At 42.1% G+C, this 18,252-nt stretch overlaps 1 protein-coding gene across 3 annotated transcripts in view; it reads right to left on the reverse strand.

Annotated features, from left to right (window-relative positions):
- Nucleotides 1-830: 830 nt before the first annotated feature.
- AP1G1 (adaptor related protein complex 1 subunit gamma 1) overlaps nt 831-18,252 on the reverse strand; it is a 55,993-nt gene continuing 38,571 nt past the window's right edge. For all 3 annotated transcript variants that reach the window (XM_076348848.1, XM_076348846.1, XM_076348847.1), the window contains 12 exons: nt 16,491-16,631; nt 15,788-15,842; nt 14,043-14,165; nt 13,631-13,720; nt 12,998-13,125; nt 12,261-12,365; nt 9,931-10,072; nt 9,343-9,469; nt 8,790-8,885; nt 8,396-8,556; nt 7,262-7,360; nt 831-4,839 (listed from right to left, as the gene is read on the reverse strand). In XM_076348848.1, coding sequence (XP_076204963.1) covers nt 4,738-4,839; nt 7,262-7,360; nt 8,396-8,556; nt 8,790-8,885; nt 9,343-9,469; nt 9,931-10,072; nt 12,261-12,365; nt 12,998-13,125; nt 13,631-13,720; nt 14,043-14,165; nt 15,788-15,842; nt 16,491-16,631 — 1,369 coding nt within the window. In that variant the 3' untranslated portion in view covers nt 831-4,737. The remainder of the gene's footprint in view (nt 4,840-7,261; nt 7,361-8,395; nt 8,557-8,789; nt 8,886-9,342; nt 9,470-9,930; nt 10,073-12,260; nt 12,366-12,997; nt 13,126-13,630; nt 13,721-14,042; nt 14,166-15,787; nt 15,843-16,490; nt 16,632-18,252) is intronic.

An 18,252-nucleotide genomic window follows, 5' to 3' on the forward strand; every position in this document is an offset into this window, starting at 1 on the left:
GATGCCATTTCTGAATTCTCTGGTATCTGGAGGGCTCTCCTATTTAAAAACAAGGAGCTGACAGACAACCCATCTTATCAACATGGTTAAAAGTGCTCCCTGGCACTTTGTATTAATTCACATCATTAAACCAAGGTAGCCACAGGAAAGGCCACCTAGTTCTTAACACCTCCAGACTATACACACAAACAGATTATTTAAAAATAAATCAAATTTTCATTGGGTTTTCCCAGCATCTGTAGCTACAGCTTCGTAGTTCTGTAACTACTTTGCCTCAAGAGAATTTCCATAAAGGAAGGACACATTGCAATACTGAGGGGATTGTACTTTGCAGAGAGAAGTGCAATTGTGTGTCAGAAAACACATGAAAAGTTATCTAATAAAGTGTTACTGTGACTTGAAAACGCAAGGAAGAACCTTAAGCAGGCACGTGTATTGCTTTAACAGACAATGAGATCACAACAATCCTTGTCCCAGAGGTGCATGGAGTATGAAAGGGAGCTTTTTAATCAGCAAGGGAATCACAACCAGCTCCAAGGGCAGGGCTGCAGACACCAAGGAAAAAAATTCCTTGTGTTCAGATCTCATCATGCCTTTCTAGCACCTGGACAAGCATTGCCGCTGGTAGTTCAGGGTGGTATTTCACATGAACTGTTTAAGCCTTTTGTAATTGTCTGCTCTCTTCTGTTTTGGCTCTCCAAAATTTCCTGGAAGGTTTTTCAAAATTCTGCCCTTATTGATTATTTCACATCATCTGACCTTGTCATGGCTAAACATTAAGAATCAGTAAGTCCTATCCCACTGTACTTGCAAAAAGCAACAAGGCACAGTTTTAAATCATTGAATATTTGACTCATTTTATTAGTCACTTCATAATTTGTTTCAACCAAAAGACAATACACACAGCAGAAGTCTAATGCATCCCATGTAAATGTTTACATCCGTTATGCTCCTCACTCACCTAAGACTCAGCATTTATTTAAATTTTTCACATCTCAAAAATAGGTCTGCAGAAGTTCGAATGCCACCAGGCTCCCTGCTCAAATGGCATGGTTTTACTTTAAATTTGGTTGGGTTTGTTGGGGTTTTGTTTTGGGTTTGGGATTTTTTTTTTTTTTTTTTACTATACTGTCAAAGAGGTGGGATGGGGATCTATGTAAAATGTAAATTACAACATCAGGAAAGAAAAAGGAATATACAGGAATAGAGTGAAAGTTCAGAGGGAAGCAGTCCAGTAGCTCCTTCCCTCACAGCCCCCAAGTAGAAAATGAACACATAGAAAGCGCACCAGCAGATCTAAAAAAAGCCATCTTTGCTGCTCCATCTTGCAGCTAGTACCAGCCTTGGGGAAGGCACTAAGTCACCTTTCCCAGCTGTTTCAGCATCTTCCGAGTTATATATCCAAGGTACTGTATAGGTGGCAGTCCCCTCACTGCTATTGCTTCAAAAGGTTGTTCAAGGCCATATTTTGTCCCATCAAAACCTGGACAAAGTCGAATCTTAGGACCTTCCCATGTCTTCTCCCCCTTCAGGCCCATTATGGCCACTATTCCTTCTGTCATTTTCTGACTCAAAATACATTCACTTGAAAAAAAAAAAAAAGACATTCGATCTCTCTCAGCTCCAAAGTCTCCAATGCAGATATTAGTAAGATAAGCCATGAAGTCTGTATCTTGCTCCTTTTATATTCCCCTTACACTGAAGCAGGAAAATGTTGACCAGACCTGTAAGAATTGTTGCATTCAACTGGTGGAAAAAAGACTCATCCTATCCTCAGAGTGCCTCAGATGTTGACATGCGGGTACTCTCCAGTGAGAAAACAAAGCAGCAGCACAGAGCTTAAGAGATGTACTTAGGGGTCAAGGAGCAAGCAATGCTATCTAGTATTGCAGATATGGGAACATGTGAAACCTGGCCTCCCTTCCGGCATAATGCGAGTACCCCATCCCTTAGCAAGGGGAAGGGAAAGAGCTCCAAGGACAACAGCTCAACTTCAGCTGCTACAAAGGAGTACTTCATAGCCAAGGGATGACTTCAAGCAAAATGCATTTCAGGTACATGCACCACCTCCTCAGCTCAACTCGGAAACACATGACAAAGCGCCTGTTTTCCAAACCACAAACACTCTGTGCAAGGGTGGCTGAAGGAGCCAAGAACATAGTAGGAATTTACCCTACATGCTTACCAGACAGAGACCAACAAGAAAACCCAGCTGCTCTAGGGGACAGAAAACAAGTGCAACAAGAGGGACAAAATAAGCTGTTCCCAACTACGCTGCAACAAACAGGCCAGGTGAGAGACCATTTACTTCTTTCTCCCTATCTAATCTCCTGCACCAGTGCTCTTTCTCAGCAAAAACAAATGGAGATTGAGGTGTGCCAGCTTTCAGTACAAGTGACCATGTACAATTCTGTGAGGAGAATGGGAGAGCTTATGGGGCATTCAGGAACTAAGGCAAAGACTTTCCATTAGCTTTGTATCTGGGACGCCCTCAGAGCTTACCGGAGTCTAGATTTAACATGCTCAGCCTTCAACACTAAGGAGCTTGAGCTAGTGGGGTGGTGAATAGTCACAACTGCAGTGAAAGCAACAAAGGTAAATACCCAGCACCTACAAATGGACTTCGATTCAGCCACTTTCTGCAAGACTGCCTGCTTCACGATGCTTCTAGCTGAAGCACAGTATCTATCTCACCACTGATAGCCAAGGCATGACCCTGCCAGAACCCAGAATTTCTTTTTAGGAAATCATACATCATTCTTCTAGATTTTATAACTCCATGCTGATGCCAGTTCCAGTAGAATAATAAAGCTCTTTGCTAATCCAAAGGCCCAAACCTGTTTAATCAATAAGGCAGCAAAAATGCCCTCCAAAAGAAGCTAATTTATTCCACTACACAGACCAGCACTTAAGTCAGTGACAGTCAGTCCTACGTTATATTACTTAATACAGTTAAAACCAAAGCAGACTGAACAACCTTTAGTGGCCTTCTGCTCCCGACTCAAGGGCAGAATAGGTCTTCAGTTTTCCCCAAGTACACTGCACCACTCTTGCAGTGTTTTTGGCAAGAACTGGACCTAGTGTTAGTACTTTTGCAGATGCAAAAAAGCTGTGTCTCAGCTTGCCATCAGAGCACTGAATGATCGCTATCTGGAAAGCCCTATAACAGAAATAAAGCAGATGTGCCATCCCTTTCTTTTGAGAAAGCACTGGGTTGGAAGCTGGAGTACCTTCACCTTACCAGCACATTCATGGATGAAGATCTAAGAGATATCCTCCCCTCTCCCTCCCTGAAGAGTGCTGAACATCTGAATAGTTTTGTCACACTGTGCTTTATGTCCTATACATCGCCTCCATGAGAATTCACGGAACTCTACTACCTCGACAACAGTTCACACTAGGAAGCATAACTGAACACAGCTTTCTGTAAGCTTTGAAGAGTACTGGACCTCACATCTTTGGATCCAAATACTCAAATGACTGGCTTCCATTCAAAAAAAACCAGTTTAGTTACTTTCAGACAACCTGAACTACCACATTTCTCTGAAAGGGGAGCAAAGAGCAAACTACAAGGATCAATTAAGTAACAAAATGGGAAAAGGTCTCTTTAAACCGCATGGTCTTTATTTCAGTGCCAATATTACAGATACAACACAAATATCCCAGTCAGAAGTAACTCAAAGGGAATCCAGGGGGTCTACAACAGGCTCTGGAAATTAAACTGGGGAGAAGGTCTGGAATAACTGGGAAGAGCAACTTTGCAGCATAGTCTCTGATGAGTCTCCCAGCAGGAACAGAGCCCTCAAAGACTGATCTACAAAATTGAATATGTCTTTTCTACCCATAAACCGCAACTAATGGGTTAAAAGGCTTTGAAACTGTCTGTGGTAGAAAACCAGCTGCTCCTTGGATCTCTACATCTGTCATACATCACCACACTTTCTGGGGAAGGTACAGAAGACTGCCTGTGAATCTGCATGGCTGTAGCTATTGACGGAAAGAAAGAAAAATCAAGTGTAAGGTCTTCATTTCCAAGTACAGCACCAAAGCAATTTTATCAACTCTCACCCAGCACCTCTCTTCCTGCACTGTCCCAGGTTTGCAGATGAACTCCCAAGGCCTAACTTGCTCTTGGTATGTACCACATAACTAAGAGGTGGGTGTATACAATAATGCATTGAATAGGCCATAAGAAGCCTCCAGCCCCTTCAGACATAGGGGATACAAGAAGAAAGAGGCAGAGCAGCCTGACATTCCCCAAGTCCCCAGTCTGAGCCCCATATGAAAGTACCTGAAGGAATCCAGCTTGTAATGAATGACAACACGCCTTGCCCACACCAGGGGAAAAAGACAGCAGAAAGAAGGGGCAGCTGTTCACTTGCTGCAGAGAGAAGAAAGTTTCCCTGCTAGAAATTCCAGACTTCTCTTCCAACCAGGCTGTGTTTCTTTGCGGGGGGGCGGAGGGGGAGGGGAGGGGAGAAGGGAATGTTGCTTCCGGCTGTGAACACATGTGTGAGGGAGTGCACAAGCTGCCAGCCTCATCAGCGGAGGAGAGGAGATTAGTCTTAACAGATATGCTTCAAAGTCAGCAATCACTTCAGGAAAATGCCTCCTCATCAGCAGGTCTCATCTGTTCCCCATGCCCATGGTGCAGTTTGGGGGATTGCCAAGGATCACAACCTTCTTCCCAGAGTTCTTTTGATTGGGTGGGGTGAGAATAAGAATGGTGCCAGAGCCTCACTGCCAAGACTGAGGGGGGAAGTTGTTGACTTCTGCTAGATCCTGCATTGCTGAGCCCTTGTGATTATATGTCAACTTGATCCGCATACGTAGTTGTTGCTACAAGAGAAAAGGTGGGGGGGAACAAACACAAAACAAATTCAGGTCTTCAGTAAAGGTCAGCGAATCCCCCCACGTCCAGCTCCCCTCCCTTACCCCATGAATACAAAACACAGACCTTTCCTCACCACAAGAGCTTGCTGGAAGGATGTGCAGGGTAAGCTATGACACTGCAGATAAATGCTTAATCTGGTAGGACACTGATTGGTCACTGTAGTTCTCAGACCAGGTACAAGCTCTCAGAAAAGCTATAGCACAGCTTCTACCCACATCTCTCTCTGCACTGGCCCTGCTCTCACAAGCACTGAAGTCCTTAAATACAAAAATAACTGCCTTAAAATCCCAGTTAACAATGGAAGAAAGCAGGAGGCAGATCTGGACTCTGCTGCTCTGCACTTAGGCTCGCAGGGAGAGGTGTCATTTCCCATCTAGCTGTGCACTCAAAGCAGCGGTCTGGAAACTTCAAGTATTGCATAGCTCAGTAGCACTATGAAGGAAATAGCTTAAGAAAGACTGGAAACAGATTCTCTAAGAACATTTCCTCCTGCTATGAGTAAATGATGGAATAGTTCAGTTGTTTTATACTCTGTCATTTGGCTGTCATCCAGATACTAGGTGGCCCTTAATAATAGCTAGAGCACAGCATGTTCCAGCCAGGTTCCCTATTCTCCTCACTCTCAAAAAAAACTTGCTTCCCAAAAATCCTAAAAGGAAAAAGCAAAAAGTTGACTATTTCTGGCTCTTTTGCCCGTACCTACAGCAAAATATGCAAAATGGATAGCAGAGGAAGAAAAGGAAGACAATGACTGCTCCAACCAGCCTCAGGATAAAGAAGTGATGCTTTATCACTAGTAGATCAATATAATCAGCATCAGTTTTTGCTATATTTGGTGTTGTTTTGGGAAACTGGCCATCAGTTTCAATCCAGCATAATGACAGTCCATGTCCAGGTGAACAGACTTTTTTTTTTTACAACACTGACAAGACAAACAGCTACCTCCTAAATAGCAAGGCTGTTCCAAAGTTGCCTCCCTCAGAGCATTCCAGGTAACTACACTATCTCATGGACAGGGTTCTTGCAAAGCTGTACTTTCAGGCAGTAGCAATTGAAAGGACAGTAAGAGATACACAAATGCCTGAGGTGGAAGAGTTAGAAAACAGTGGGCAAGAGAAGAGGGTAGTAAAATACTATTTTGCACCTCTGTATTCTGAAGTGTTCATAGGAGTTCTGGTCCAACAAGAAAGCATCCCACTATCTAGGTGTATTTCACTTTGTGGGGCCCATCTGAGGTGGATATATTACAACTTCTGGCACCTTACAGGAAAACTCCTAAACCCTCCCAAGTTCAGAAAATAACTTTCAAGGTGATCTTTGAAAGGTGCTCTAGCACCACAGAGAAATTAATATCAGATGTATACAAGACAAAAAGAGAATAATTAGTCTTCTGCCTTAATACAGGCAGAGGGGAGCACACTACACGGAGATAAGGGGAGATGCATGGAAACCACAAAAACTATGCACTAGAAGACACCCATTTCAGTGAGATCTTGGGCTGAGATTTGAGAATTTTTCTAATTTGCAGATGAGCCTGGCAGCAACACTTAACATCTAGAGCAGTACATAAGTGTTAACCTATGAAAAACCTTAAGATGGTTTAAGTTCTTAAAGATGTTTAAGATCTTAAGGGTGTCCCACAAAGGAAGAAATACACGATCTCAATTTTATTTTAGTTTCTGATGCCATCTGAATACTTGCAAAGCCTCTTAAGGAGGACATGTGGGCCACACCCCTCCTTCCCCTCAAGTCTGTTGTATCCCAGTCTTGAAGCCTGTCTCTGAAGGTTGTAAAAAAAAAAGGAATTATTATTAAATCACACCTAAAGATTCTTTCCATTAACTGTTTAAAACTACGCTCATCACATTAAAAAACAAGTGACACCACTTGAGAAAACAGATGATTTTTTTTAAGATTATGGATCAAGCCATTTTTTGTGTAACAAGTATTTCAAGTAACACCGCTGCAGATAGCAAGAATGAATGTTAAATATATGACAAGATGCTTGCCTTTCAGACATCACTTTTACAAAACATACTAACACCAGCTTGAGCTCCTCTAGAAAGGCCATCTAAAAACTTGTTTAACAACCATTCTGATGCAAAAGACATTAATGAATTCAAGAAGATAGCAAAGCTGTGAATCTGTTTTAGCAGTATAACCAAATAGAGGGCCAAACCTGTGCCCAAGACCTCCTGTCTTTTTCATAACTTTTTCCTAACCCTAATCAAAGTGACTGTCATTAAAAACACATCATTCACTACCATCACTCCCTATCTCTCATCAGAGATGCATCCCTAACTGACTGCCACTAAATGCACGATTCCAAGACAGTATCTTTAATAACCTGTTCTTGGAATTACTCACCTTTTGTGGATTCAGGACTTTAATGACCTGTGTGATGGTCCCCGAGTTAAATGCAGGGATGACACTGCTGCTGGGAGACAGGAGCTGCAGCTGGAATGTCTGAAGAAAGCACAAAGAGAAAACAATTTGATGCTTAATCAAGTAAGAACAGAAAGTGATTTGTTTGCACTGAGAGAAAGCAAGGAAAATTAAGAGTTCAGTTCCTGGCCCTGACAGTATATGTACAGCCACAATAAAGTCAAATAATCAGTTCTTCAATTCCCTATCTGTAAAGAACAAAGTATTCACTGGCCCACCTGCTTTCTACACAAGTAAGATCCAGGTAGCACAAATACTAGGGGGTGAGGGCTTACTGCAGTGTATCAAGATCAGCAGCGATGCATTGTTTCAAGTGTCACACGCAGAGGAACAGTCAAGACTGCTCAGCACACCTGTAACTTCAGGAGGCCCATTCTTCCCCTAATTCCTTCCTACTGCAGGTATGAAACCTATCTGAATTAAAGTTAGAGCATTAGTAATCCCTAGAAGTGAAACTTCCAGAAGTGAATGTATTTTCCCAAACTTGAAGAACATTCCAATCACATCCTGCTTAAATGATCTGCTCTACTATAAACTGGGCAATATCTGTCTCCCATATTTTGTGCTGCAGCTAAGTGCAAGGGGAGACAATTCACTGCTTAAAGGAGGACCGTCACTAATCACCACGTGGGGACTCATTTAAACTTTTATAAGCAGCTAATAGCTTTAAAAGATTTTTTTCATGTATTCATAGCTGCAAAGAGCATGATATATTTCTTCAAAACTAAGAATAAAGGGAAAGATTAGTGTCTTCACTTTTTTTTTACCCAACATTTTTCTGCGTGTGGTTTAGCAACCTTCCCAGAAAGCAGTGATTTTAAAACAAGATTTTATCCAAGCAGTAGTCCAATCTGATAGGAACCGGTGTTCTATTGTATTTATAACATTTACTTTCAGACTAGAAAGAGATGACCAAACTGAGCAGTAAGAGAACCTATTAACAGCTCTTAGCCTTGTTTACCATGCTGCAAGTTTCTGTCTACATGAAAGCACCAATCAGGAAGTATTTGCAGCTGGCCCTCAACCTATCGCTGTAGTTGCCCTAAGTGGCTCTACCTTTGGCACTGCAGCTTGGAAAACAAAATCTGTCATATCCAGCTCTGTGCTGTTGGAGGCCTGTATCGTGATTACAGTGACGCTAGGGTTGGTGTTTGACCTCTCAAACGTAAAGTCAATCTTCAGCCCATTCTTGTTGTATGCAGTAATTGAGGGGATTCCTGCAGAAAACAAAAAGCAGCAGACCTACAGAATCTGGAGATCATTCTCAACATCATAGAACACATTTACCTTACCCCAGACATGAACTCTTCTGAAGATTAAACACACCCCCTCCTGCTCCAGTGTCTGTGCCACACTTCACTCCCAAATCCCCCCTTTTTTTACTACTCCTTGTTTCCTCTTCTAGTTGGGTGCTGTGGCACCTTAGGCTAAGGATTTACATGTCCCTAACCTGCAGCAATATCATTGAAGAGAGGCTGTGATGAAAGTCCATCAAGCAGGAACGGAGGCTGTGCTATCTGGGGCGCAGGGGCAGATACTGGAGAACCTACAAGAAATGTTGAAGGATTATTACTTAGCTGTGATGACATGAAGAGTAATTACTCCTTCTTCAAAGATCAACTGCTGTGTATCATATTTCTTTACATGAAGCTCTACAAATCATCTGTGTTGTCATTCTCCCCTTCTCTGCTTTCACTAACAAGGACTGGCTCCTCCTGAGCTGGCAGGCATTCAAATGGAATGAATTCCTCATATCTCCCAATCCTCTCTGGAACGGCTCACAGCATTCCCAGCCTGGAGCATGAAAATGCTCCAGTCTCACCAGCTAATCATGCAGAGTCAACCTGTGACTTCATTCCCTGACTCCCATCTGTGTGCTAATATGGATCTTGGTAAGAGTAAGCGTGAAGACTAGGATTTGATAGAAAATGAAGAACTAGCCAGCCCTCATCCCACCCCAGGGACTGAGAATGTAGACTTTTAAAGAGATGCAGCCTGCTCACCTGTTAGGTTGAGGTCTCCCAGGAGGTCAAGGAGCTCCCCACCAGCAGAGGCTGGCTTGCTTGTAGGTGCAGTGGGGATTACAGGTGTTATATCACTTCCCCCCAACAAGTCCAACAAATCATTTGCCTAATGAGAGAGTGGATGTAGTAGTTAAGTATTCAACTTCCTGCTACTTTCCCTTGCAAATGTAATAGATTCTACTTGCTCTCAGATTGAAGACCAACAGAGCTGCTGGCCAGTCAGAGAGGTTCTTGGTTTGGCTATGGTCCCACGCCCCATGAGAGATCTAGTTTCCATGCTCTTGGGAGCACAGAGATAGAGAAGGATGGAGTTCGTGCACACTGAGACAGGTTGGGGGATATATGGCTTTACCCCACCCTGCTCTTGCACTCCCCACAATGACCTCTTCCACACACCTGTTCTTGACACTAGAGCCATCAGAGTAGAGAGATGATGCAATCATCACCAGGCCAGAACTAGCAAAGAGGCAGAGAGGGGGAGGAAGATGGTCTCAGCTTACTGTTGGCAGTGGCTAGTAGTGTGGTCTGACAGGCAGTGGAAACTTATCCTAGATCAGTTTTCATTACCTGGCTAGCAGGCTGCAATCCAGAGGGTGGAGGTTTGGTTTCCAGTACCGCTGGCTCTGTCTCTCCGTTGGTCTGTACAATCTCAGTAGGGCCATTTGTAGTGATTTTCTCCATTACTGGCATTCTCTCAAGCAGGGCTGGCCTGAAAGAAGCTGACATAGTTACACTGTGCCATCTTCCTGGATCCCAATCCAAATACTCAGACATTCAGGAGGTGCTATACACAGGGCAATCTGCCTTTTCCTTTTAGCTCCAATGCAGGGGAACTGTAATACTGCATGACAGCTTGAGGTAGTCAAAAGCAATCCCTGGCATTCTGTGCCAGTGTAAATACATTAGTTGACAGCTGAAGGCCAAACAAGCCCTCCTGCCTCCTGTTTTCCCCTAGTACTTGACAGTTTCCACTGCAGGGCTAAGATAACAAACCTGAGACAAAGACTAAATAATTGAGCAATGGTGGATTAACTGCAGACATGGGACACTTGACTGCTCTGTTCCACATGCAGCTGAGCCAGAGAGTCAGCTCATTTGACTTCTCTTTGCAGAAGGGTTAACATCTTAGAACAGGTGACAAAGTTGGAAAAGCAAATCACCATGCCCTCATTTAGCCTAATTAAGTTTCCAAAGAGATTAAGTTCAGCCCTTGAGAGTACCCTCCTGAAATGATACAGAGACTGAAGAAGAGGCATGGGATCCAGAATCCTGTGACATCAAAACAAAAAACTAGGAAAACCTGTATAGAGAGAACTAGTCTGTAATACAAGAAAGGCCATTACCCTTGCAGATCAAGCCATAAAGTGCTGCATGTAATAGGGGCAAGCCACACTGTCTACACATCTTTTGGGCTGAAAAAGTGTTCCAGTGCCAATAAACCCAACAACGGGCCACATTTTTGACCATGAACAAAGTCTTAATGAGCAGAAACTATTAAAATGTTGACCTTTACACTGTAATGAACACCAGAATATACGGGGGGACATGACGGGGGGGACGGAGGGACAGAAAATACAGATGCTCTCTTGTAAAACTGAATGAAGTTCACATATGTTTTTCTGAAGTGCAATGCTTCCCAAAACTATGAATAGCATACACTGCCATCTGATCAAAAGCCAGCTAATCGCCAGACACTGCTGTCTGCAGTGGTCAACTCAGATCAAAAGCCTCTCATGCTAGATTTTTCTCAACTCATTCGTAAGGCTTCATGTGAAACCCTAGGCAGCTCACATACTCTAGCGACTTTTCCAAGACCAATTTTGAGTTGCTGCATGGATCCCACGTGAGGAAAGAAAAGAGGAAATTACAAAGATGTTATGTCCTACAAATAGCTAATAGGATGGTACCTATGGAAAAAATTGATTGTAAGAGCCTTTGAAACAAGGTTTAGAGGCCCCTACAAACACAGGCCATATTTAGTCCAGTGGCACCCTGGACTCTGTCCTCTCATCTAGACTCTAAAATGGATGCTCCTCCATTCAATGGAATCTTACGGAAAGTTTTCAAGGGTGGATGAAGTTAATCCCCAGAAGATCTCCTCCAAATCCTACGATCCTCACTGAACAGAATCTGTGGTGCTCCTATGTATCAACAATTAACTAATGTACATAGCAGATTAATGACTACTCTGCAAAGAATTACAGCTTTATTTACTGCAACAATGCAGGGTTTTAACTTTCTCATAAAGAAACAATCACTTGAGCAAAGCAATGATGAATGGGGACCTCTCAATGATAAGATGTAAGGAGGTTAACATGCTCATGAATTGTAAAACAGGGATGCCAAGTGGTGCAGTGAAATAGTATGTCTTTGCATGCAGAATTTGAGATTTTAAACAGATTCTACGAGAAGATATAGTAAATTAAAAAGATGTTCTGAAAAACTGAAAAGTGTAACAGTTGGAAGAATTACCTCAAGTTCAGAGCACAGCTTAGGAGGACAGGTCAATAGATCTCTGCATGTTTATTCCAAAGACATTTTAAGATCAGTTTGAACCTAATGACTGTGGTAATGCTAGCATGGTAAAAGCTACCTGCAGACACTTACTCAGCTAGCAAATTTAAGATTCAACACCTAGAAGTAAAAATTAGTCAAGTTCAAGCTCAAAGCAGGGCAAATTTTTTGGCAGAGAAAGTCTCTGATCACAGAACAATCTCCCAGGATACGATGAGTTCTTAAAACACTCACTAACCCTACAAATGAGGAAGGGATTCTAGTTCCTCTGTAATCCTACCAAAATCACCAGACAAAGCTCTCAAAGCACAAAGTGTGGTACAGAGGAGATCAGAATAGATTATAATGATACTTTTCAAACACCAAAACTCATCAGCACTTACCTCATATGATCATATTTCTTGAAAAGTGCATTATATTCCACTGCCCTCTGCTGTAGCTCCACATCAATGCTGCTGCCATAAATGGAAACTACCTTCTTAATGCGACTGTGTGGGCAGGGGAGAAACAAAAAACAAAACAACCAAACTCACACACCATGGAATTAACAGCAATAAGCAAGGGATTAGCATGTGTCATCCAGAAGACACTATCTGGCCTCTGCTCAACAGGTGTCCTGTGTAATTCATTTAAAACAGTAATCACTGCTGTTTTCCTGGAGTATCTATGCAACATCCATTTTTGAACTGTCCCTTTACAACAGCATCAGCAGGTGATTAATATACCACCACGAGGTATATCATATGAAAGCTCAACTACCCACACGAAAAAGCCATCAGTAGAAAACAAGACTATTTTTCTCTCCATGATCCGAAAAAGGAACTGGAAAGAACAGCCCACTGAAAGTAAGGACTTATCTTTCCCATAAAGGAGTTTTCAAGCAACAGCACCATGGATTAAGTCCCTACACAGTAGAGGACATCCACAGGGAAAACAGTACAAATTAGTGGAAGTCTTCCACCCTGCAAGCAAAGGAGGACTGTAAAAGCCAACAAATAACAATGCAACTCTTGTAAACCATGGAAGCAGAACATGTCCAAGGAATACTTCTACTGAAGACAACTGATGCCAGCTTATTTGCAACAAAGCCCTGTGCAGTACAACATCAATGAGAACTCACTTGACAGTGCAGGTGAACCTTGTGGAAAGCTTCATGATGGCAGTGAGAGCATAGCCTCGTGTAACAGATGCAGACATATTAGATATCAGGACGCTTTCTAAAATATCAAGAACTTCATCCTCTGTTACCTGAAAAGGTACAGAAAGGTTAGGCTGAGGCAGAGAGAAGCTTTGCAGCAAGCCTTCCAGGGCATACTGTAAAAACCTGTCTCTTGCTTAATGGCCATGTTGTACTTCCTCCGCAACTTTGTGAGCCTGTAGCATATCTTCAGAGTCTATAAGACAGATGCATCTAGGTGAAGATCTTATGATACTAGTTTTAAAATACAGTTCCTGTTCCACACATTGAAGAGCAGGTTTATCACCAAAATACACAGCTAAGGCCCTAGCAGATACCCTGCAAGCTAGGTTAGCACTGAAACCACACAGCTCTGCCAATTGTAGCTGCAGTCCTCACAGTGGGTGTTTATGGTGCCCGTGCCTGTAGCATGGGGAGAAGATTCCTGTCCAGGGTCCATCACCATCATGGACACCAGTGCTAAGTAACCATTGCAAACATTGCCCTCACATAGCCAGCATCAAGCAGCTCCAGCCTCAGCCAGGTACACAGTTGTTGTTCTTTCCCAAGCTATACCTGTATTGGTTCCTCCTCTTCACACTGACCAGACACCAGAAGATCTCCGTACTCTCCTATGCACCAAGAGGCCACTTGCACCAGGGGCTGCTGTTAGAATAAGAAAAATCAGATGCCTCAGAGATAAATGGATGCCTGTATGACAAATTAAACCATCACCATTTCCCAGAGCAAGTTTAGCCCTCCTTCCAGCCAAGGAAGTTCTCCACAGCAGAAGAAACAGGAATATTTGATTCAATCAAGAATTCCATAAGAGAATTAGAGAAAATAAAAAGAACATGAACTTATAGAAGACATGATCTGTCCCTTGGAGCTAGGCAGTGTGATGTTGGTTTACCTTGAGACGCTTAGTAAACATGCTTATTGCAGTACAACAAGGAAACTGAAGGTGGCTGGTCACATTTGGTATTACCTGGGAGTAATCACCAAGGATGGCTTTGTAGAGTCTCTGCACAGTGTAGGCATGCATCTCCACACTATTAGTTATTAGCTGAATCAGATTGGGAACAGCATCATCACGAACGTAACTTCCTGCCTGCAAGAACAATTGTGTATTCGAGAGACAAATAAAAGCTGTTAGGTTTTACTATCTGACTTCTCAGTAACACCCAGCATCTGCTGATATCCTTCACAAAGCCACCTGATGTGCATGAAAATAAAAATCAACCTCCTCATCCCCAAGCGCTTTATGGTTGATTTTGAGCAGGCTCAGATGGGTAGAATTTCAGGACAGCACATTTTCCCAATGAACTCAACTATACCCAGAGAAATCCATACTATAGATATCCTGAAATTGTCAAGAGGATAGAGTGTGGACATAAGAAGCCTGTGCTACAGAAGGAACAAACAGCAACACAGAAAACTGCTCTGTTAAATGGAAGGCTTTAAGTCAAAAGACACCCTGGGGGCAGAACACAGTTAATTCAATCACTTGCTCAAAGCCAGACGCTATGCCAAATAAGCACAGGACCCAGGAACTTGCCTGCATATCACTCTTTGGTTAGAGGATAGGAACACAGAGCTCAGAGGGAAAAGCCCACCTTATGGCCAGGAAAGTATGGGGGGCAACACACAATCACACAGCTTTGGCACTGAGGGGAAGATGTATACTGTTCAAAACCTGTTCTGTTTAGGCACTCCTCTGGCACTGACAGCAGAGCATGCAAAAAGAAGGAGCCCAATTAGGTCAACTAGTGAGAACCCACCTAGCCAAAAGATGGCTGATGCCATCTTTCTGTGTTAATTCTCATAAGTCTGCTAAACTGAAAAGGATGTTTATCTGTAAGAGTCTGCAGTAGGTAGTCTCATGAATACAGCTTTATAAACGGTTTCTCCAGCAGCCAAGAGAAGAAAGTTACTTTATTGAAGGAAGTAATCTGAGAGCAATTCTCACAGCCAACCTTCTAATGGAAATCAATTCTCAGTTCAGAGGAATCTACTTTTCTCTGTTCCAGGGTGGCAAAATAGTACACAAGCCAGACTCGCTTCTTGATGAACTTCTCAAGTTTGAACACTCATACTGATAAAATAAATCTCTTCCCGCTCCTTTGCCTCAGGGAACACACTGCCTACCCAAGTTAAAGATCTCTTCCCTCTTGTTTGCCAAAACACTACTCCAGTTCCACTTCAGCTGTGATGTTTATAAATAAATTCACGTAGGAAAAGAGTAATAATTAAACCCAAAGAAGAAGAACTAGAAAGCTGTTGATACAGTTTCATTAAAAAAGCTTTGATAAACCCAACTTGGGATAATTCCAAGAAATTGTTTCACCCCCTTTCTCTTTGCAAGTCACTTAAGGCTGTGTTCACCCTCCTGTGAAAGCACTATATATTGGAATCACAGACAGCACAAGAGCTGTCCTAACTTAGAAGCTAATGTGATTACTGCAGTAGAAAAAAACCTCTGCTACACACTGTATTCTTGTGCATTTCTGAAACCATAAATTTCTTCTAAAATCCATTCAGTCATATTTACTGAGTTTACATATTTCTGATTGGCTGCCTTGGGTCACTACCATGTAAGTACACTTCCTCTGTGTATTGTAGCATTTGTTAGCTGCCAGCCTTTATAGCCATCTCCAACTTGATGATGAGTAACTTCCTACAGAATTAAAAAATTTTTATGCAGTCACATACAAGAGAGGCAACCTCACTTACCGTTGTTAAGACTCTCATAATTGTGTCTATGTGCCAGCGTTTGGAAGGAGCATATCTGACAAAATTAAGAAAACAAATTAGAGCAGTAACTGCTAGCCTTCGACACCAGCAAGAAATCCATCATCATCAGAACCTCCCCATTCACTTACTTCTTGCCTCACTGTTTCCTGAGGGGAGGACACCAACAAAACACACACAAAAAAACCCACAAAACAAAACACCACACACTTCGCATTCTTTGACTTTTTTGTATTAATGCTGATATCAGCAAGCTGAATGAATATACAAGTCTGTATAATATAGCACAGCCATACCTTGCATATACAATACTTCAAAGTCAGGCTGCTGATTATAATGGCTCAACAGTAATGAGATCATCTCACTTGTACAACTAACCAGAGAGAATTTGTGTGTGTGGAGGGGGTCCAGGGCCAGGATGTCAGCACAATACCTGTTCCAAAGTGCAGCAGAAATCAATATATAGGTTTAGTGGTATGAAGACTATCCATATGGGACACACTAGTGTGTCCCAAGGCACTAGTGTGTCCTGTTCCTCAGAGTGGGTTAAAACTGACAAACCACACACAGACCAGCAAATGGAAAAGAGATGATCAACATATTCTCTCTTGGGGGATGAGGAACAACACGCAAAATGCTCGTAATTCTGAGGATGTACAAAAAAAAAAGTAAATTGACCCCGTACTTTTCAGCTGCAAGAAATATTCCAGATGCACAGTCTGCCTTGAACTCTGGTTCACAGGAATCTAAGAAATACAGCAACTCCTTCATCATTCCACGGACATTGTTCCCATTAACAAGAGCAAAACTCAGTTCCATTGCACGCCTAGGGCAAGAGACAGAAAACCAATAAAGTATCTTCTCCTAGTAAAGTAAAAAAAAAAACCCAACCCAACAAAAAAACCCACAAAACCACAAACCACCACACCACCAACCCCAAAGCAAAACCCAAGTCCAGCTACTCAAATGCACTTACCTTTTAGTTAAGAAGAGAGCAATATTTATTAATCCTGCGAGAACAGCGTTCCACATTAAATGTACCAGTATTTTCCTGTTAATGGGCAGACAGTAAATACCCACCACCAAAAAAACTAAGGGGGAGTGAGGGTGTTCTAGAAACACTTATCCAGATGTCCTAAAGGCTAGAAATATCTTTCAGCAACCAGAGTCCATCAGCATTAAGGTCTGACTGTCCAAGTATTTGTAATCGCATGCTCGTCATTTCTGACACACAACTGCAATAAGTAATCCATGCTACAACACGCTTTCTCCAGCTTCAGGGATCCAGAAGAGACCTACTTCAATCTCCATATATTAGAGATTCAAATACAGCAGAGATTTAAAATATTAACTGATAATCTTTATCGTATCCTGTCAGATAGACTACGTAAGATTTCTAGAACACAAAATTACCCTGGTGCTGTTTTCAGAACCCACTCCTCCCCCCCGACAAGTTGACACCACAACTAGACAGAGTACATTGACAGGTCAGAGGCTAGTCCTTAGCCCTTCTGCTTGAAGCTTCTGCAGTTGATTCTAGCACAGCTCTCCCATTCTTCTGACATTTTTTGAATGAAGACTACTATCTTCAAATGCAACTGACTTCTGTACAACGTTGGCAATTAGTAATGTTAAAATGCATTAAAACAATGCATTAAAACAGCCTCACTAAACCACCTTGACTATTCTTTAAAATTGAGCATTTGGTGTAATCCAGAACCCAAACCTCCAAGTTGTGTCCTCTTCATACTATCAGGAACTTTATTCTCTGCCTGTCACTGAGATAGCCTACTAGAAGACAAGAAAGATCCTCATAGCACATAACAAACTTCCTCCTCCATTTCAGTTATCTTTTGAAATAATCTGGATAGTTGCTGAACTACTTCAAGTGTATAGTGATTTTGTACTGCTTGCTGTGCAACAGATTATGTCCAAAATTATGCCAGAAGGCCTAAAGTCTATTTTATAATATATACTTTCTTCAAATTGATCAGACTTCAATGTGTCTTTAACTCCAGCAATTTTCATTAAAATCATAACATTGAGATGCATGAGTTATGCTGTCATCCTTTCATGTATTTACTGGCAACAAACCCATGAGCAGTCCCACTGATAATATCTTGCTCCAGTGTCAAGCCTGCTAACCTACCACTACATGGACACAGTTATTTTTTCTGATCACTTAGTATTTTCCCAATATTCATGAAACAACTTAGACCAGGCACATTACCCAACCCAATGGTATTGGGCACAAGCTATTTGTTCTCAAGAACCTGAAAACATCTAGGCAGCACTGCTTCTCAACATCTCCCTAGTTATTATTGTAATAAGAAGGATTTCTACAGAATTGTGAACTGTAAATGTGCTATTTTGCTTTTTACCCAACTAATACCCAGGGACCTAGAAAACACAGAGGTGTTCAGAATTAGAGTGGAAATACATAATAA

Source organism: Aptenodytes patagonicus, chromosome 11, assembly GCF_965638725.1.
Source record: "Aptenodytes patagonicus chromosome 11, bAptPat1.pri.cur, whole genome shotgun sequence".
Lineage (NCBI taxonomy): Eukaryota > Metazoa > Chordata > Aves > Sphenisciformes > Spheniscidae > Aptenodytes > Aptenodytes patagonicus.